General features: G+C 33.1%; 1 protein-coding gene across 1 annotated transcript; it reads left to right on the plus strand.

Moving 5' to 3' along the window:
- The first annotated feature begins 7429 nt into the window (after nt 1-7429).
- LOC149933787 (uncharacterized) lies at nt 7430-9649 on the plus strand. Its single transcript, XM_090157424.1, has one exon. The coding sequence runs from the start codon at nt 7430-7432 to the stop codon at nt 9647-9649; it is 2220 nt and encodes a 739-aa protein (XP_090013550.1).
- Nucleotides 9650-22699: the final 13050 nt, after the last annotated feature.

A 22699-nucleotide genomic window follows, 5' to 3' on the forward strand; every position in this document is an offset into this window, starting at 1 on the left:
TTAATGTAAAATTTGAACTCGGGTCGCATTGTTACCATGCGGAAAGTTCACCGCCGAGCCATTGGCTTCCTTAGGGAAAATATTAAAGTAAGGGAAAAATTATGATACGGTGGGTTTTGTTACGAAACGGATGAATAAAATATCTGTATATATTGTTTATTGAACTTTATTTTTTAATTTTTGTGTACTTGTTAAAGTCTAAATATTTTGCGTATGAAAATATAAAGGTCAAATCTTGCTTTAGCGCAGTAAGCAGATAAAATGGTTAAAGGGTAGAACCCGTTAGTTTTTTGTAATTTATTTGGGTTTTTTTAGTAATTTTTTAAATTTATTGTGTGTTTAGCGTATTAGTTCATTTATGAAGAAAATATCGAGTGGTTTACGTAGTGGTCTGGGTTTTTAACTGGGTCGTCATTACTTCGTAATTTATTTTAAACGTTTTCTCGACTGATTAAGATGTTTAATGCAGTTCATCAATTGGGTTTGTTTGTTTTTATTTATAAAGAGCCCTAACTATTCCGTCTACGGTCATTTATTGATATACGAGCTGTCGTTTAGTCAAGTGGCTTTCTGTGCTTTGTGAATGGTAAGTTTTTCGCTTCTTGTTAATTCATTTTTTATTGGTGTGGATATTTGGACATCTACGATTTCTAATGCAGTCATTGATTTTCTGGGTGTGTGAGTCATTATATGATATTGGAAATTGGACGGTATTGGTCTTTTTCATGCGGTATGTGTCACAACGTCAACAGGAAGTCTACGAGTCGTCCACTACCAGATGTCGAATATAGCTATTCTACGGTATCTTCATCAAGGGCGAGTGTTGAAATAAAATAAGCGTTAAAGATGCGGCAAGTATGTCGTAAGCGACAAAAATACAAATACCCTCTGTAGATATTTCTTTCATTAAAATTTGCTTCGTATTATATTTAAATGATAAACTTGTTCTGTAAAAAGGGTAAAAATTCAATTGTGCATTGTTTAAATACGTCTAACTCGCTGTTGTAACTACTTAATTTATAGTATTCTAAATAAATTAAACTCGGTTGTTTCGTCTCAATTATTTTAATTAAAATTAAAAAATTTTACCGGATGGGATTGAACCGGGATTACGTTTTTATTAAATAACTCTGAATTGCGGAGATATCTTCAAGGGTCATCTCGAGAAATAAATACCACTAGGGACAATTCTTCCGAGGAGAGGTATATTTTGGCTTGCCAACTTGTTTTTCGTGCATTAATTCGTTATTTTGCGTGCATTAATTGCTTATTTTGCTTGCATTAATTGGTTATTTTGCTTGCATTAATCGTTTTTTTTGCGTGCATTAATTTGTTATTTTTCACGTAGTTAGGGATATTTGCCATGCATTAATAAGTTACTGTCGTGCATTAATTCGTTATTTTGCGTGCATTAATTGGTTATTTTGCGTGCATTAATTGGTTATTTTGCTTGCATTAATCGGTTTTTTTGCGTGCATTAATTTGTTATTTTTTACGTAGTTAGGGATATTTGCCATGCATTAATAAGTTACTGTCGTGCATTAATTCGTTATTTTGCGTGCATTAATTGGTTATTTTGCTTGCATTAATCGTTTTTTTTGCGTGCATTAATTTGTTATTTTTCACGTAGTTAGGGATATTTGGCATGCATTAATAAGTTACTGTCGTGCATTAATTCGTTATTTTGCGTGCATTAATTGGTTATTTTGCTTGCATTAATCGGTTTTTTTGCGTGCATTAATTGGTTATTTTGCTTGCATTAATCGGTTTTTTTGCGTGCATTAATTTGTTATTTTTCACGTAGTTAGGGATATTTGCCATGCATTAATAAGTTACTGTCGTGCATTAATTCGTTATTTTTCGTGAACATTTTCATTATTTTGCGTGGACTTATTGGTTATTTTCCTTGTATTAAGCGATATTTTCCGTGTATGTATAGGTTATTTGGCGTAAATTATGTTGTTAGTTTTCGTGTATTAAGCGGGTATTTGGCATAAAATAAGAGGTTATTTTTCGAGTAATAAGCACTTATTTGGCGTGCACGAAAAGATTATTTCGAATATATTAATCTATTATTTGGCATTTATTAAGCTTTTTTCGTATAAAAATCGTTTTTTTTTTATTTATGACGTATTGTTTTCCGAAGGATTGTTTGACTTTCAAACGCTGAAAAGGTCTCCAATTCAAGATTTCAAAAGCAATTTATAAATATATTTTTTAAAGATTATTTTCTGAGGTCTAATGAAATTAACTACAAGTATATCTTAAATTGTAATAAACAATTTCGTGGCTTCCCTCTCATTCCTTTTGTAAGATAATTGGGCAGAATTTTAGAGAATGGAGATCTATTGCAGAAATACTGCATGGAAGAGGTCATTTGTTTTAGATATTCATTAAACTATCTCTAACGTCTTTTACATTCTAGTCCTTAAGAGAATGAAAGTTAAGCTAGGCACTCTCATAACTTATATTCTCAAACATTAAATAGAATAGCTGTCCCATGTCACAAGCCCTCTATCCTGAAGGGAAAATACTTTTAAACTCAGAGCAGAAGGAGCTGGTCTGAGTGCCACTAGCTAGGATCGAACCCAGCTCTTCTTTCTGCGAGGCGCGAGTTCTTACCACTTGGCAACCACAAGTTGTAGTCCTTTGGAATTTGATACATAATCGGTTTCGACAATAGGGTCACATTTAAAACCGCATTTCGTGTGTTTGTCAATAAGTCTACTACATGTTCCCTTCATTACAGATTATTTAAGAAAGAAATTAGGTTTAGAAGACTTAACAATCTTTTCTTCAAACGTCAAAAGTTGAAATAAAAAACAAAAAAAAACAATATATTCCGTATAGTTCAAATATGTAAACCGCAATACCAAAGCTTAAAACCTGAAATTTAAAGCTGGTATTATCACAAAATAGATTTGATCCACAAATTAGTAGGTTAATATTATCTTCCTTCTATCTTGTGAAGATGAACTTCCTCTAAGTCATAATGTCGTCTTATCTTACGCTTGGGAGAGTGAAAGTAAATTTGTTTTCACTTAATTTCAGGATTGACCTAAAGATTTTTATAATAAACGGATTTAGGATACTGCCAAGCTTTGCTGTTTTTTCTAGCATTTGAATTTATACCTTTTATAAAGCACCTAGCTTTTCTTAAGAAACGATCAAGAATGCAGGGCACTCCTGTAAAAACAATTGTATCTTTTTCACAACGACTGTTCTCAAGGGAATACTTTCATTACTTATTTAACCCTTTGCACTTTTAAACATTATCGTAAAGAAAATGGTGGAGAATTTTACTGCGATATCTTCGATGTCTAAATGAAAGTGGAAAGCAAATTTCAGTGCGTAATGTATTTCTGATCTCAATTCCATTGTATGACACATATGTTTAAAAATTCCACGAAGGTTATATAAAATTGATTGTTTTAAAAGAAACTATTGTTTTACTCTACTAGACTAGTCAGGGAACATTTAAGCGCTACTAACACGGAGTTATGGGGTAAAAATCTAACAAAAAGATTTTTACAAATCCATATTTACTTCTCCGGTAATTTGAGTAGTTCCATAGGAAAAGTAAACAAATATTCACTTAGCCTTTTTATATTATTATTATTCTCTATTTTTTTTAATAATCCAAAATATAAGTATTCGACTAAATATACCACTTTCGTGAACCTCTCTCTAGAACCTTTTTTTCAGATTTATCTTTTAACTGTGGCACTTAATTATGTTTAACCAAATGGCGGCCAATCAATTTTAAGTACTTCAAAAAACTTTTAGACAGCTATATATTCGACAAAACAATGGCCACAAAAACTAACCTTTTAAAACAACAACAAAAAATGATCGGTACCGCGAATGTTGATTTGCAAAGCTGTTATTAGTGCCAGAATTCTAGAAATTTACTATAAGGAAAAATTTTCCTTTCTCCTAAATTCTTTGAAATTATTTAAGAAACACCAAAAGTTTCTAAGAATCTGAGTGTAACTTCTCCCGTTTTCACCCGCGTTGGTCAAATTTGATCACTAAAGCTTATTGGGCCATAGAGTTTGTTCTATATGACCCACAATGTTGCGCTAGCACTCGTTGGACAGACGATAACGTAGGCTACATTAATCTTGCGCTAAACCTGTATCTCTTACCACAATCAAAATAAACAAACCCAAAATAAAAAAACGAACAAACTTTTATATTAATTTATAGTTCTCCCCATGTTTATGTAACTTAAAGATTTCTCTAAGCCCTAATTTGTAGAGCTGAGCCTAAGCTTTAAAATTAAATTGATTTAGTAGAATTACTTTTGTTTACCATACTTTTAAAACATTGATATACAACCCCTCAGCTTTAAACTGAAATTACATTCTTAAATGAAATGGAAAATTATTCGCACTGTTATTATACAGTGTATTACGGATAAGAATATTGTATACTCTAGGGTGTGTGTTTTGGGTCCTTATGAGTAAAAAAAGTTGAATGCCTTGCTTTAGAGTTACGGGCTTCCTAAAAACTACCTCAAAAATATTTACACATCCTTAAACCTGACGAACAATATTCTGCTTTGAGCCAAATTATTTGTATAAAATCAACAGTGGTTTCATAATAGCTGAAGCAATAAAATTAATAACAAGTTGCAAAAGTTATTTCTTGAGCATTTACATGGAAGGCTTAAGACGCCATGGCTCAAATACTAAATATAAAATATTATGCAAGAGGCACGGTATTTCATGACTAAATTTATTTAACTAAGACTTTTAAAATAATGTAAAAACAGTTTTAATAGAACAATTTCATTCGCGAAGAATCGTGTCTCTTGCATAGAATTTAATACATATTAACTAATGAGCTTTTAGAAGTAAAATAAGACTCAGATATTTGTCACAAATGTTTTTAATTATTAAATGTGAAGACACAAAAGCATTTCTTACTTTACCCTTTTACGAGAGTTGTTTGAAATTACCACCTCTAGCTTTTATGTAAGAGCGTGAGCCCGTCATAGAAATTATTCACGTACTCGATCCAAAATTCCTGGCCTCTTACGAATAGCTTCACAACCTTCAATTATGCGTTGTCGCAAAATCCTCAACTTCACGTTCTTCTGTCCTGTAAACTTAATTGTTCAGATAGCTTCCGATGAAAAATTAGATTGGGTTTAGATCTTGATATCTTTAAACTGCTCCACGTTGCGCTATACACCTCAAAGGAGACGTACCCTCCAGATGAGCTCTTATTTGACATCGTAAAAAAACTAATGTGCCGGCTGGTTTTTAACGGCACGTAAAGTATCTCGCAGAAATCGTTGTTATTCCTCATGATCTAGCTTCGGTGGTTGAAAATAAGGTCCAACAAAATGATCGCAAACAAAGCGACCCCAGAGGTTAAAGCTAAATTTTGCTAGTCAGAAAAGTTACAGACTGTATTAAAAAAATAAAATCCATTTTGTTAAGAAATTGTCCGTAGCTCCTCCGAATACAAAGATAAGTAGATATTAAAGTATAAATAGCGGGCTGTTTTGTAAAATTCATACTCTGCGACAACGCATAAATAAAGGTTGTGAGACTATTCGTAACACGTCGGGAATTTTTTATCAAATACGTAAGTCATTTTACAAAGTTACGCAACATGTAGAATGTTTTAATCTAATTGTAGTCTGGGCGAGTGTATGCAATAACTGAACTTTTCAGGTTCACCTAAATGAAATTTCACAATAGTTCTATTTGAAGTAAAAGGAATTTCAGTCATTTATTTGGTAATTAAACCAGGTTCTTGAATAAGGTAAGCTTGAAGTTGCTGGTGTATTTTAAAGATGAAAATATTTCAAAGAACTGTTAATCTTGTTTTGAAAAACTTTCGTCTTAGTGGAAACCTGGTATTTAAAGATATAACCCAAACTGTAAGGCCTGATCATTTTTACATTGTGAGATAAACTGGTGATGAAAAAACCTTAAAGAATTATAACATGAAGTAGCTCAAATTTGTAATCGAAATTCATAAAACCAAACAATAAAATATTTTTTAAGTTGTTAAATTTTAAAAAAGCTGCTACTTCATGACTTAGAAAAAACTTTATTTTATTCGGAGCTTTCGGACCGTGGTCCTTCTTCAGCGAATGACTGTTAATAAAATAAAGTTTTTTCTAAGTCATGAAGTAGCAGCTTTTTTAAAATTTAACAATTTATAATAAACCATGGCTAAAAGTTTTAATATTTATAGTTATATTTTTTTAGACTTATAAAAAGATAAGGAAGAAGAAAGTTGCAGTCCATTTCATAAGGTAACTATAGCAACTGGCGAGATCCACATGCGCAATACAAACGATCAGAGAAGACGAGAAGTTTTAAATGACGCAACACAAGTGGTCTGTGGGACGCTCTATGTCAGTACTCATATAGGGCCGAGGTGGAATCTCGTCGCTGGCTTCAAGTAGATTTCAGATAATTTATAATATAGACGTGATATTTCTGTGAAATCTTTAAAAAAGCATGTGAAAACGGAGCTGGCCGATCAACCAAGTTTTATCAGATATGTATTTTAAAGATCGAGTTTATATTTTCAGTTTCGTTAGCATCCCTGTCTGTGACGCTTCAAAAGCGTAAGAAGAACTTAAGGAAATGAGCTTTTGTTGTTGAAAACCGTAATTTGCTCAAGGATTTTGAAATATTCTGCGTTGGCGGAAAAAGAGGACTGCGTTACTTAAATAAAATTTTGGAATCTGAACAAAGTGTAGCCAATATGGTCAGTGGCAGCCCTATTGTTAGTAGGCCAAATGGCCAGGCCTTCCCTTGGTGAGAATATCTAAGAATTATTAGTATCTTAATATAATAGGATAACTATATTGTGTAGACCGTTCTAAAGCCTCCGAAGGCAAGTAAACGAACCTTCAAGAGTAAGAACGGATACAGAGGCCGTTATTAACCATTTGAATCGAACAAACCACTGAGCCGATCGTGGATTCGCAACTCTACTTGAAACCATTCATTCAACATTTTGGAAGCTTATACAGGATGGTTTACAAAAACAACAACAGCTAAAGGTTGTATTTAAGACACTTATTACGTAATGTTTACGATGCCACTGTAAAATATTATTGTTATATTCGAATTGGCTTGTTATCGAAATTTTATTAACGAGGAGGTTTGATTTTTATAGGGAGATCGGCGCGTGTGGATTTATGTAAAACGTGGTTAAGTTTTGAGCGCATGCTCTCTTGTTTTGAAAAATGCGGCAGTTGTGTTTTGAAATATAAAAAGGGATGTTATGATATTTTTTACTGTTGGAATAAGAATAAAGTTTGGAGAGAGTTAAATGTTTTAAGCTCATTTAAACCCACACCCGAGTAATAATATTACATATTGGTGTCAGAAGTGGGATATCGCTTGTTATTATTGGAAACTACAGAAAGTAAAACAAAGAATATATATCAAATATGCCTCATCGACGACAACCAGACCCGGAACCAATTCATCGGTCAAGTGTCACCGCTACTCCAGAGAAGTACGATGGTGACGGTGATTTCGGAACCAGGCTGAAATATTTTGAAGTGTGCGCTATCGCCAACGATTGGAACGACGACAGAAAGAAACGAATTCTACCTACATTACTTACGAGACGAGCCTTCAATACCTACGACGCTTTAGCTCCGAATCAGAAGGACACGTATGATCACCTTATAAACGCGTTAAAAGAAGCTTTCGTACAACCGGAACGACAACGAGTGTACGTGGCAGGTTTTCGGGCAAGATTTCAACAACCTAGAGAACATCTCGATGATTTTTGTCAAGACTTACGGAGATTAGTTGAAAGAGCCATGCCAGGCCTAGGAGCAGTCGCTTATGATACGTTGATACTCGAACAATTTTTATATGGTTTACAGCCGGAATTACAAGATCGGGTATTTCAAGCTAATCCAAATACATTGACTGAAGCTCTGTCAATAGCGAAAAGGTTTGAAGCCCTAAACGAATTACGTAGAAACGAATCTCGTTCTTCCAACCGTTGCCTCAGAGCCTCACAAGGAACGAGTGACGGAGTCCTCGAAACAGTGCAATTGACAAAAAATACTAACAATGATGTCGAAGCGTTAAAAGAAACAGTCTCAAAGTTAGCTGTCGAATTAGCGGAGTTACGTTTACAAAAGTACCACCAAGAAACGGGTTCAACTCGTCGAGAATTGAACGCCTGCGCGTCAGACTTTCACCCTCCACGAGATCGTCAGAATCACTATGAAGCAGCGGCGCAGTTTAGTCAAGCTCAACCTAACTTGCAAGCCCAATATCAACAACCCGATTCAAGACCAACTTGTTACTATTGTGGGAGAAAAGGACACTTTCAGCGTGACTGTTTTAAACGTCAAGCGGACGAGAACCGGAACCGGAGATTCCGTGGTAATTTTTCGAGCGGTACGGACCAAATTGCTTCTCGGGATGGAAGAACTCAAATAAATAGTAGAAACCAAGCTGGGCAAATTAAGGGTCGCGACGGAGTAACGTATTACATTTCTGTAAAGATTAACGGAGTTAAGTCATCGGGTCTTGTGGATAGCGGCTCTTCCATCACTATTATTCGAGGATCGATGGCGCGTGACTTGGGAATTCCTGACGCGATTACACCCGCGGAAAGTCAACCGAAATTATACTCTATAACCGGCGAAGCTATACAAGTACGAGGAATCGCTGAAGTGGAATTCGAATTTGGAGGATCTAAAAAACGATGGGAAGTATATATAGCGGATGGATTAGTTAACGACTGCGTTATAGGATGTGATATACTAGAGAATTTAGGAGCCGTTCTCAAGCTCAACGAAAAAGTTCTAAAAATTGGCGATACTATTTTGCCTTTGATTCGATCACAACACTCGAGTGACCCAGTTGTATGTCGCGTTACGCTGGACCAAAATGTTGAAATACCGGCTCAGCACGAATCGATCGTACGTGGAAAAATCCAGGGTGAAATAACTCCTAAGATGTCGATCGGCCTTATCGAACCAGTAGAAGGATTTCGTCAATCAAATACTCTAGCTTTGGGACGATCACTAGTTGACACAAAAGGAGGTGCTCTTTACGTCAGATTGCTTAATACAGGAAATTCACCAACGACTCTCTTCCGCGATTGCGTAATTGGTACACTACATGAAGTAAAAGATGTTGAGGAAGAACGAGTAAATGGTTCGTTCGGAAAATCGGAATTCTCGTTATCATTAGATAAGTTTAACCTAAACAAATGTCCAATATCAACAATTGAAAAGGCACTTCTACAAGACTTTCTTTCAAAAAATGAAGATTTATTCGCTAAAGATCAATTTCATTTGGGATTAGCTAAAGGCGTTCAACATCGAATAAATACCGGCGATGCTCCCCCGATTAAAAAACGACCGTACCGAATTCCAAACTCGCAAAAGGAAATAGTTAATACCCAGCTAAAACAAATGTTAGAACATAAAGTCATATCTCCTAGTTCTAGTCCCTGGGCTGCTCCAATCGTATTAGTAAAAAAAAAGGATAACAGCTGGAGATTTTGCGTGGACTATCGAGCGTTGAATGACGTCACGAAAAAGGACGCGTATCCTCTTCCGAGAATAAACGATACATTGGATTATTTGTCTGGAGCTAATTTATTTACTACTTTGGATCTCGCCTCTGGATACTGACAGATTGAAGTTCATCCCGACGGAAGAGAGAAAACTGGATTTATTACGCAACAAGGACTATTTGAGTTCAATAAAATGCCTTTTGGCTTGACCAACGCCCCAAGTACTTTTCAGAGACTCATGGACTGTGTATTGCGAGGACTTCAGTGGGAAGTTTGTCTTATTTATTTGGACGACATAATTGTGTTTTCGTCAACTTTTTCGGAGCATTTGGAAAGACTTGAAAAGGTTTTTTTTCGTCTTCGAGACGCTGGAATTAAAATGAATCCCCAAAAATGTAACTTCTGCCAAGAAGAACTGGAATATCTTGGTCACGTGGTGTCTGGCGAAGGAATAAGTCCGAACAAGAAGAACATTCGGAAAGTTTTGGACTGGCCGGTACCACGTACAACTAACGAAGTACAGTCATTTTTAGGACTAGCGTCATATTATAGAAGATTTGTTAAGAACTTTGCTAGTGTCGCCTCACCACTTCACGCGCTATTGAAACCAAAAACTCAGTTCCAATGGACAGACTCCTGTGACGAAGCGTTTAAAACTTTGAAGACCCGTTTGACATCGCCACCTATTTTGGGGTACCCTAATTTTAAAGAGCAATTTAGAGTTGAGACGGACGCTTCCGGTTCGGGTATTGGATTTATTTTGTCACAAATTCAAAATGGGAACGAGACAGTCATATCTTACGACAGTCGAACTCTTCACAAAAGCGAAAGAAACTATTCAACAGTCGAGCGCGAAATGTTGGCTGTAATCGAAGGTGTGGAAAAATTTCGCCCTTATCTGTTCGGTAGACACTTTATAATCATCAGCGACCACAATCCACTCGTCTGGCTTCGAAACATGAAAGAGCCCAGAGGAAAATTCGCCAGGTGGATCCTAAAACTCGAAGAATACGATTACGAAATTCAATACAGGTGTGGGAAGAAGCACGGTAAGGTTGATGCTCTCTCACGAATGACAAATCAACCTAACGATGACCTTGAAAGTGATACCGATCACCATCTTGCCAGCGCTGTATTTGGTTACGAACCCCTGTATAGCTTAGCGGAATTCGCGAACTTACAACAACGAGATGAAGCGATTAAGAAAATTACACAAGTTTTGACGACCAAAATAAAAACCAGCTCGTTAGAATTAAACGGAGAAGTGAATCGAAGATACTTGTCGCTATGGAAAAATGCAAGAATTCTCTATATTGAAAATGGCGTATTATACCGTAAGAAAAAGAATGCAGCCAACCCACAAGTTGTAGTACCGACATTCATGATTCCCGAATTTTTACACTATTATCACAATGAACCCACGTCTGGACACCGCGGCATTGAAAAGACTTTGAAGGCTGTGCAACAAACATATTGGTGGCCCCTAATGGCCGAAGATGTTACGACCTGGTGTAGAGAATGCGTTCCTTGCGCCAAAACGAAACCACCCCATCACTACGAAGTCGCTCCTTTAATGACCGTTCCTATCGGTCGGCCGTTTGAAAAAGTGGGAGTTGACGTCATTGGACCATTGGTCACTACTGAACGTGGAAACAAATATATTCTAACTATTACGGACTATTTCACTAAATGGCCAGAAGCGATTGCCTTACCAGATCAGAAAACTGAAACAATTATAATGGCGCTGTTAAATTACGTGGCTACCTGGGGAATTCCACATTTCATCATAACTGATCAAGGACGAAATTTTGATTCTGAAACCTTTCAAGAGTTTTGCAGGAAATTGGGAATTAAACGACAGCGAACATCACCCTACCATCCCCAGAGTGATGGATTAAGCGAACGCCAGAATCGTACCCTCGAAGAAAAGCTGACCATGTACGTTTCGGAAAATCAAACCGATTGGGACGATTGGTTACCGTATATGCTAATGTCAATCAGAGGTAGTATTCACAGTTCAACCGGAGTCACGCCTTACAAACTAGCGACAGGTAGAGACGTTACACTACCACACAACACAATTCTAGATTTAGAAGAGAAAAACAATTCTTCGGCTCAAGAATATCTAAGACAGATTGAGAATGAAATGAACAAAATAAACGCTAGAGTAACTAGTAACATTCAGAAAAAACAGACGTATCAAAAAGAGCAATACGATAAAAACGTGAAATTTAAGCCATTTGATGTCCAAGACCGCGTCTGGCTATTTAACCCGTATTGTCCACCTGGGACGAGTCGGAAATTTTTGCAACCTTGGACGGGACCATTCACAATAGTTGAACGAATTGGACAAGTTAATTATAAAATAACTCGCGATGAAGATTCTAAAGATTTCGTTGTCCATCATAACCGTCTCAAGAAATGTTACACACCAGTTCTGTCAAAGAAATGTAATGAAAATGCGTTCAAGGAAAATAAAGAGGTACACGATACCCCGGAAACGGAAATAAAAGTTAGACACCCCCAAATCACTATTTCCACCAACGAAATACTGCTGGAAGACAATACCGAAGATGCTTTATCTAATCGTCCACAAAGAGCACGTAGACCTAACACATCGCTAAACGAATATGCCTTGTATTAGTTTAAAAAAAATAAACACGAGGACGTGTTTTGTCGTTAGGGGAGAGATGTGTAAAATATTATTGTTATATTCGAATTGGCTTGTTATCGAAATTTTATTAACGAGGAGGTTTGATTTTTATAGGGAGATCGGCGCGTGTGGATTTATGTAAAACGTGGTTAAGTTTTGAGCGCATGCTCTCTTGTTTTGAAAAATGCGGCAGTTGTGTTTTGAAATATAAAAAGGGATGTTATGATATTTTTTACTGTTGGAATAAGAATAAAGTTTGGAGAGAGTTAAATGTTTTAAGCTCATTTAAACCCACACCCGAGTAATAATATTACACCACTAAGGTTTTTTCGCACAGCAGGATTAAGTATTTGCGAACTTTTATTATTTCGACGTTTTGAATTTACGACAAAATATTTTAATAATTTTAATTTTCGAGATTTCTTTTACGGGGTTTTTGTACGAAGTTTTCTCCTGGTTCGTATATAAGTAGTTCTACTAAATAAATAAATCATTTTAAGCTGAGACCAAGCTCTACAATGTGGTTACAGGCCAAAAAAAATAATTATACTATTTTTCTCGGAAAGGGTGTTATTAGAAAAACGTATTATAGATAGTTTGGAAATCTACAGGACATACGTACAAAGACGGAAACTGTCTAACTTCTAAATTTCAAAAAATATTCGCATGTTGTACGATAATATAGGTTTTGATCGGTAGGTGATAGACGTAAGCTTTCAAGTTATTAGGATACCTATTTTGTAGCTTTGCAGCATAGCACATTTCAATAGTCTCGTATCAACTCAAAGGTTCAATTATACCCCCATTTGCTGCGATAACGTTTTTAGTTTGTAAAACCGTTTAGGGTCTGTAACGTAAAAATTAGGATTAAACACCGAACTTGGAAATGCTAGTTTTAACCAAGATTTGGAAATCGTTTCTAGAAGCAGTTTTTATCTCACGCCCTCCTTTACTTCACGCTCGTCACTATAATTGACATCACGCCCAGCTCCACTCAAGCTGAATCCCTTCTTTATTGCCCGACCGTCGCCGCTCCGGTGCCTAAAAATAAAATGCCATACCAAGGGTACCAAAGGACCAAGTCAAATTCAAGTTCGTCTTGACCCCCTCTTTTATTTCATTGTATCCATTCGGGCGGCCACCACGACGGCTCTACTATATTGAACACTTTTAAATTCAAAAACTCGTAGGTAATCTCTAAGTGGGTCAGTCCGGCGCCAGTGACAGCCAAGTTACGGTGACTCTTGTATTAGTAGATGAGAAACGGACACTGGCGCCAGTAGTCTGTAATTTTGACATTTTGTGCTGTATTGTATTTTGAAATAATTGGGGGTTTTCTAGTGTGCATGGAAAAATTCTTAGTTAGGATAGTTTAGGGTGGGGTGGCGGAGTGATTAGCACTTCCGCCTCGCAGTAAGAGGAGCCGGGTTCCATCCTAGCTTGTGGCACTGGGTGAAAACTCAGAACAACCCCTTCTGCGTTGAGTTTTCAAGTTCTCTCCCCACTGGTTTAAGGGGTTTTCCCACGAGATCTTCGGTTTCCCCTTCCATAAGTAGAGTAGGACTAAATATGAACATGTAAATCCAAGATGGCCGCCAAGATGGCCGCCATAACCCCCCCAAAACACCCCCAAAATATTTTCCAAAAACAAAATTTTTGTCCTTGGAAAAATCGAAAAACATATTTTTGTTTTCAATCTCAAATTTCACCTTGAAGATGATCCTTGACCTCGACGCCTGACACCTGTCTACCACCCCTAAGCCTCGGTCTATCACCCCAACAAGTTGGGACACGATCGGACAAGGTCGGCCCGAGATATGGGTGGTAATATGTGACCCCCTGATTACGTCAACTTATTTACTTTTGGTGTCACTTTTTTCGTTTTTTCGCCATTTAAAATGCTAATTAGTTATTTGGGATATGGGGAAACCTTCGCTTTATAGCCTTGACAAGTTTGTCTGTCACGTGCTATCGAAATAAAATACATATTTTAAAACACAACAAATTACAATAGGCCTGATTGGTCAATATCCGCCCAATAACTTATGTTTTACCCCTGTTGAAATGAAACTTTATTTACTTTTGGAGATAAATAAATTATACAATAATGACACAATAAGCAATCAATACATATTTTAAAAACACAACAAATTACAATGGCGCTGGTCAATATTCGCCCGAGATATAGCCCCTTATGTATAACCCCGGTCGAAATAAAATACAATTTAACTTACCCTGTCGAAATAAAATACATATTTTAAAACACAACAAATTGCAATAGCCCTGTATGGTCAATATCCGACCAATAACTTATGTTTTACCCCTGTTGAAATGAAATTTTATTTACTTTTGGAGATAAATAAATAATACAATAACGACATAATAAACAATCAATACATATTTTAAAAACACAACAAATTACAATGGCGCTGATTGGTCAATATTCGCCCGAGATATAGCCAATTTTGTTTATAATAAATAAAATAAAATGTATTTACTTTTGGAGATACATTTTTTTAACATTTGCCATACAAAGGTGTGATTTTATCAGGGAAATTGGTTTTCAATAGTACACTAATACATTCTAAAATAATATAATCAAATAAAAATTCGAAAAACAATTATATTAAAATAATAAATTAATTACATAAACAATCAACAAACATTTTAAAACCATTACAATGAACTTAATCGGGCGATATCCGCCAGAGATATAGTCGCTAATGTATTATGAAAAAATTCAATTTATTTACTTTTTAAGCAATTCAAAAGTATAATGTTATCCACCTACAATAAAACGTGTTACTTTACCAATATAAAAATAAATCTTACATTTTTGAAGATACAATGTAGTTTTTATTGATACTTTTGCAAGTGTTCGCAATTGTTTATTTATTATCCACAAATTTTCCGTTTTATTTTAAAACGTTGGGGAAAAGTATATCATTTTAACTTATTTAACGCAACCATGCATTTATTTGAATAAAAGTGGTATTTATTTAAGTAATTGTTTGTTTTTATTTAAATAATAGGCTTATTCACTTTCAATTATTTAAACATTTTGCAATTTTTATTAAACTATTGGTTATTTAAATAAATATTGAAATATAGCCGAGCTTATTTTATTCATGTATAAAAATTAATCGACTGCCGAGCACTAACTTTTGCAACCCAAAAGACTATAATTTTACCCAAAGGATGTCTGGTTAATTTTTAATAGTAAAATAATATATTCTAAAGTTGGAAAAACATTTTTAAGTTACGTAATCAATAAAAATTCCAAAACCCATTTATTTAAAATAAATAAAAAATAATTAACTTTTTTAAATTACAAAATAGCAACATTGTAAATAGAATTTTCTCTGACTATACACATTAAACGAACGGGTGTTTAACGGTGGCTAAATTAAAACAAAATTAAGTTTAATAATTTTAATTATTTTTCAAATAAAATAATACTTACTTTGATTTATAAGTTTATTTTTCTGCTGAACAGCGTTACCAGAAACACGCAAAGCCATCGTACAAGACACGGTCTAAGAAATTCAGCCGGATTGCGAGCGATATCTTTAAATTCATAAATTATAATTACCTCTATGATATAACTGGTTCAACATTCTATTGTATTAGCCTTGTAAAACTGATTTGATACCCACCCCTTAATTATCGTCACGTGTAAACGTTATCGACTACAATTACAGCCTTGTAAAACTAGTTTGGATTTTTCAACAATTTTCTAACAAACGATAAAATTATAAACGCAGATCACGTTTCACAAGGAAACATTCAACAGAGCCAGTGAGAAGAAAAAACTGGTTTTTACAAACAACCGCTAGATAATTAATAAATCCTCTAATTTGAAAAAAATTGTAAATAAAAATGTATGGTTTTAAAAACAAAGCTTATTGACAATTTACTTTTTGAAGATACAATCGTTTATAATACTTAACAACTATTGATAATAATAGTAATAATAATAATAAGATTAACAAAACAATCTCAAAATATGTACAAAATAGCCTATTTAATTAAGAGATTATTAGTAATATGAAAAAAATTAAAGGTTGTAAATATAGAAATATAAAAAACAAATTATAAGGATACAAATAAATATAGTTATATTTACCTTAATTCGTAGAAGATATTTCTTTACTACGAAATTAGGTATCAGGTTTGAAATTCGGGCTAAAACTTGTAATTGTTAATTAGTATAATTAAATGAATATAATTATAAATATTAACTAACAAATTTTGATTTTATGTTGAACTTGTTATGTGTTTACGTAGTTAAAAGAGCGGTTTTTATGCTGAATTCCCCCTACACATTACATTTGAACAACAGCATCATTGCTAATAATGGAATGGATTTGGTTTTGAATATTATCAACATGTTTTTAAATTTAATTATTAAAAACGTAAAAATAAATAAAAAAGTATCATTTTTGTATTTTTATATTGTCAGCGTAGTTTCTATAAATCAATTATCTGTAAGAGCTTTTATTATAAATTAAGATAAAAAATATGAGAATCATTATTAAAAAATAGCCAGATTTGGAATGTCTCACTAGAATAAAGTGAATTTTCTCAAAAATACTTTTATCTTATATTAATAAATAATAAGTGTAACCTTGTACACTATCGAATGTTAATTATAAAACAAGTTAATTTTAACGTATATGTTACATAAAGGAAATTATTTACATGTTTTAACAGGCAACGTCACTTGTTGAACTTGTGTGCTTTTTCGAACGTACGGGCGCAACGGTCTTAGATTTTGTTATTCTAATAAAAAGAAAACTAAACATTAATTAACACAAATTATATTCTGTTTTCAATCCAAGGTATCAGATTTCGAACAATTTAGCTTAAATTATTATTTACTAATTAGACGACATGTTCTACAAACTGTATCATAAAACCGTTTGATTTATGGATTTCAGTTTAAACAGCAGACCAGTTATCGTATTCACAATCACAAAGACAATTCAACTGTTAAGGACATGTTTTTTAATTTTAAATTAACTGTGGAATTCAAAATAGAAATTATAATTGCAGAAACATGTTCCTTAAAAAAGAGGATATTTAAATCGATTATTTTTTAATTTTAAACCTTAATTACCGTGTCATTATTAATTCTGTTACATTCACAATGCGCTTCTGATTTCACCTGTCTGTTGTTAAAATTTAAATATTCGGTTTTTATGTTTGCAGAGCGAATTTTACATTTTCAACTAATGTTAAATATGTTAGGAATTCTATTTATAAAAATATTTTAAAAATTAATTTAAATTTTATTTTTAATATTTGTTAAAAAAAATTCAAAGATATTCAATAATAATTATAATTTATATTAACCAAAACGAACTTTGCAGATAAAAAAAGGATGTTTATATATGTTGGTAAACAAGACAGCACAAACAAATATACTAAATTAATATTGAGTTAATTAAAAAATAAAATAAAATTAAACCAAAAACAAAAATAAGAATAATAATTTAATAGAAAAAATAATCAAAAGATTCATTAAAAATAAGTTTGAGCTCTAATTAAAGAAAAATTAATTAGTTTATAACAATTTAAATAACAATGTTATAAATTCCTCTATCCGTAAATAATATTTGTATCTGTTGTCAAATAGTTGAGATTTAAATTTAAAAAAAATAAGTTTGATATTTTGAAACAAATGTTAGGTTGATGTTCTAAATAAAATAGCCTTTGTTGAATATTTCAATTTGAATTGATTATGATTTTGTTTTTTTTTATGTATAAAAATCATTGAACAATCGCTTATAAACCCAATATCATTTTTCTTTATATGTGCACGGTAACTTTCCACCAACTATTTTAATTTCTATTACAAACATTGAAGATTTAAACAACATTAGCAAATTGACGGTTCAAGGTTTTAACATAAATAAATAAATAAATAATAATCAGCTAGGCTAATACCCAAGGCACCACCCTAGGCTTAAGTCATCGAGCGACTTTTAAAGCCTTTAATTCAGGTGGTCGGGTTACAATGCGTAGGAGGGTGGGGGCCAGCCCTTCACGCGAGCCAACAGCTCCCTACACTAACTATTACCGTTAACCTCAACATTACAACCATTTTCGTTCCGAATACAAGATCTTTACGACGTTCTAGTTCCATAATATAGAAAATCTACAATTAACGTGGAAATTGTAGATATCCTTTCCAATACCAAGATCCACATTTGGAAAAATTATAGTTTTATTTAAAAATCTATTTTTTGGACCAATATTTCCGTCATAGTCCTACTAAACTGTTAAATGTACACATAGGACAAGAAAATTTACACTTATACGAAATGTTTAGTATATTTTCTACAAAAGCATGTTTGGATGTATTATGCAATAACCGTATGATTAAATCTTATAAGAATTAATGTCGTTATCTCGATGTTTAGTGTTATTTAAAACTTTGAATGCTTGAATTAGGTATTAACTTAGGTGATTATTATTATTAATGGGAATAATATCGATACATTTATTATCTAATTAAAATAAATATTGGGTAAATTTATGTAACGTTTTTGTAAATAGATGAGTGCTTGCAACGAACAAATAGACCGAATTATTGAAGAATAACTACGGATTTTATCGGAACATGAGGTATTTGGTGGCAGGTGTTTTGAAAACAAATGGCATAATTAAGAACTAGCTCAAAAACAGGTAGCTGATTTAAACAGCCCTATAATATTACAAATCTTTGTAAAACTTTAGTTTTGGGAAATACCGCTAGAAGACGCCAGTCACATTTAACCATCATGTGACTACAGCAACTTTTTCTTGATTTTTATAATCATCCAGCATTTATCAACGAATCTTTTCCGATGACTGACAGTCAGTAAAATACGTAAAAAATGCATTTTGAAAGTAAAAGGATAAAGAGTTTCAACTCAAATTTTAAGGCAACCCTTTTTAAATGTAAACGAGTTGGCAGTTGTAGAAAGGGCTATCATCCTTTACTAATTCATATACAGCAGTATCCGAATTGCAAATTTGTTCAGGTTGAATCTACAGAAAATGTTCCCGTGCTACGCATAACGAACAATCCTTGGAATTTAAGCCCAATGCGATCTGAATTGGTACGAATACAATCGTTTAAAAATTTCCCGATCGATCACATAGACGTAAGAGATTTGGCACAAGCTGGTTTTTACTACACAGATTTCAAAGATTGTGTGAAATGTTTCTCCTGCAATGGAAAGCTGCTATGCTGGAAAAAGAACGATATTCCTTTCGAAGAACACGCAAAATATTACCCGGGATGTAAATTTGTTTTAAAGCAGAACTGTGGTAATATACCGTGCGGGTATCGTTCAAATCAAAAACCCTATTCTAGTTTAAGCGAGAAGGTTTGGGTCGATTGTTTAATTAATAATTTAATTAACAGTCTAGATCGAAAGAAATCTAAACCATTTTGTAGCATTTTATAATTAATTTTTTAGCAAAATATCGGTCGATCGAGTACTATAAAAAATATTATTTAGTTAACATTTAAATTAAAACAAAAGATAAAATAAATATTAAATTGTTTGTAATTTAGACTAAAAATATAACGTTGAATAATAAAAAAAGGTAGTATGAGTTTGAAAGACATGTTTTCAATACTTATAATTGTGTCTAAAAGAAAATTTAACTACCGAAAAACTCCTAAAATTAAAACAGTAAAAATGTTTCAAAGTTAAAAAAACAATGATTCAAACTTTAAAAAAATGTGTGTGGAATATAAACCTTACGAACCACCATGCAAGTTACAAGCAAGTGTTTTGATAGGTCACAAAACGTCAAACATCAAAGAAATTGGTAAATTATATAAACGGCAAAACTGACAATCAAATATACAATTATACAAATAATTTCAATCCTCATGTGCAAAGATTTATTGAAAAGTTACTCCATCGGATGATATTACTTAAAGCACCCGAATCCAATTTCTACAGGGTTAACATTGAATGAATTTTTTACACAACGCTATCAACATAATAAAAAATTGAAATTATTTAGAAGTTTGTAAACTTTTTTGAAATTACTTTGAATACATTTTTTTAAACCTTATCAAGCTGGCTTATCTCATATTTACTAAACATTTTGGCCGAGGCAAGGAGGTTTGTACTTTTTTAGAGACAAAAATACATTTAAAAAATCGAGATTGTTAATTGTTTTTTAAATATTGTACGTCATTTAAACAATGATCCATTAATTCCCTTACGTCAAATGGGCAATAACCTATAAATTGATCCAAAAAATCTTCTTCCACTTGATAATCCTGTGAAATACGAAAGGCGGCGTAGATTTCTACGAAATCACAGAGTGCTTCTCGCTTTTCCAGTGGTTTATAATCTCTTGAAATTTCGAAAAATTATCAACCAATACAGAAAACATTTGGTTTACAGCAAACATGCTATTTCTTAACAGATTTAACTGTTCATCTATATGCAGTTTAAATTCGTCTAAAGCTATCACTTGCACTCTACTAAGTGAAAAACTGGTTGAATAGTTCATTTCGTATTCAAGATACTTTTGCGTAAAAGGTAATAATGACCACATAAATTTTCCACCATCGGAAGACACTTCAAAACTGTGATGAAAAGTACTATCGGAATAAGGATCAACGATCGGAATTGGCAGGTTAACTTTTTTTATTGATGTAGAGCTTAGATTTTCAATAATTGAAGACCATGATTTTGTGAGGGCGTCCCATGTTTGCAAGGAAATGATAGTGCTTTCGTTCCCATTGGAAATGTAAATTCCGGGCTCTTTCCGAAAAATTGATACTGTTACAACTAGTCGACTGTCCGACCTAAATTTTAAAGATACTACAACAACAAAAAACAATTTTAAAACAATATAAAATATTTTTAAAATACAAGTTTTAACGTACCCTTTTTAAAAGCCATTGAGTATTTAATGAATTCTTCAAGAGAAATAGTACCAAAAATCCACTTTTTTGTGATCAAAATACACAATTTTTGCCGAGTTAATTAGAAATTCAACGTAACGGCTATAAAACACAGTAAATTTAGTTCTAGCTAGATCGAATAAAACGTGCAGGAATGTTTTAATAGAGCGCGGCGCGTTTCTGACCGTTCTTCCTTATCCTAAGGCTTTTTCTCCCGGTATACCCTGGAGTTGGTGCGCGTAACGTTTTCCCTCACGCTAAGATAGCCCGCCGGCTAAGACAGTTGGGGAAACTCCGCCTTGATGAGGGTTGTGTTATCTGATTGTTTAGTATGTAATAGTATTATGTAAATTTATAACGCTACCAAGTAAAAACGGTTTTAAATATGCGGTAGATGGCCAAGTCAAATAGCGATTTAAAATACTCCTGTATTCATCCATACAACATATTATAAATATAACTATTAAAATATAACGTAACATTTTTAAAGACAATACAAAAGTAAATTAATTAAAATTTAAAAAATGCAGCCGATACATTTAAGCGATCGTACAAAATAGTAAGAAATCAATTACACGAAACATCGTTAATTTGTTTGATTTATAATACATTTTAAGACTCGCTTTTACTGTCTGCTACGTTTTACAGTCTGTGAGGTTGATATGTTAATTTTTGGGTTTTAGTTCTTTAACTATTAATCTAGTTTACATCTAAAAAGACTAACTTATACCGCCAATGTCTTGCTTATTTGAATAAAATTGATAATAGAACTTTTTTTGCAAAACTTTATTTTTAACATAAAACTCAAAAATTAATAATACAATGTTATAAAATAATTTTCAACTCTGAACCTGAAATTAAATATGTTTATAAAAAATTGTTATAATTTGTTTTTAAATTATCTTACATCCTTCTAGCTATCACACTCTAAAATAAAAACTCTGGTTTAAAATTTAAAACTTTTATTAATATTTTACAACATTTTTTGTTGACACAAAGGAACTATCGTTAATAACATTTAACACGCTATCTATAAAAACCACTAAATCGTCTATCGCCTTTAAGAACCCAGTTTTTGGGGCTCCTTCCAAAAGCATTTCGTGAGAATTATGCTCTTTTTGAAAATATCTCATTCTTTGTGCAATTAAATCCATTTCAATATTTCGATTCAGTTTTTTCAATTCTTTATTTAAATGTTTAATCAGATCATAGTCCTTAAACGGTTCCTTATTTTCTTTATACGTCATTATTCGCCAACAAAAATCAAAGCGAAACTAGTTTGTATAGAAAGCGATGTGGTTTGTTTTTTTCTAACAGACCACGTATTGGTATTTGTTCATAGAGTGCCGGTTTTAAATAAAATTCTTCTTTTAATTTCGTTTTCCATGAAACCTAACGATCGTTTTGTCGTTATAAAATACCAACGAGCTTGTGAAAATGATAAATTGACTAATCTAAGTTATATATATTATATTTGCTGTTGCCAATAACTAAGTCTTTAAACCAATCTTGTGACGTATACGCTAAAATGTAAAATAATAATAGATGGCTGTATGTATTAAAAATGCAATATACATACATTTTTGTAACGA

This window comes from Leiobunum rupestre, chromosome 8 (genome assembly GCF_980474605.1).
Source record: "Leiobunum rupestre chromosome 8, qqLeiRupe1.1.hap1, whole genome shotgun sequence".
Lineage (NCBI taxonomy): Eukaryota > Metazoa > Arthropoda > Arachnida > Opiliones > Sclerosomatidae > Leiobunum > Leiobunum rupestre.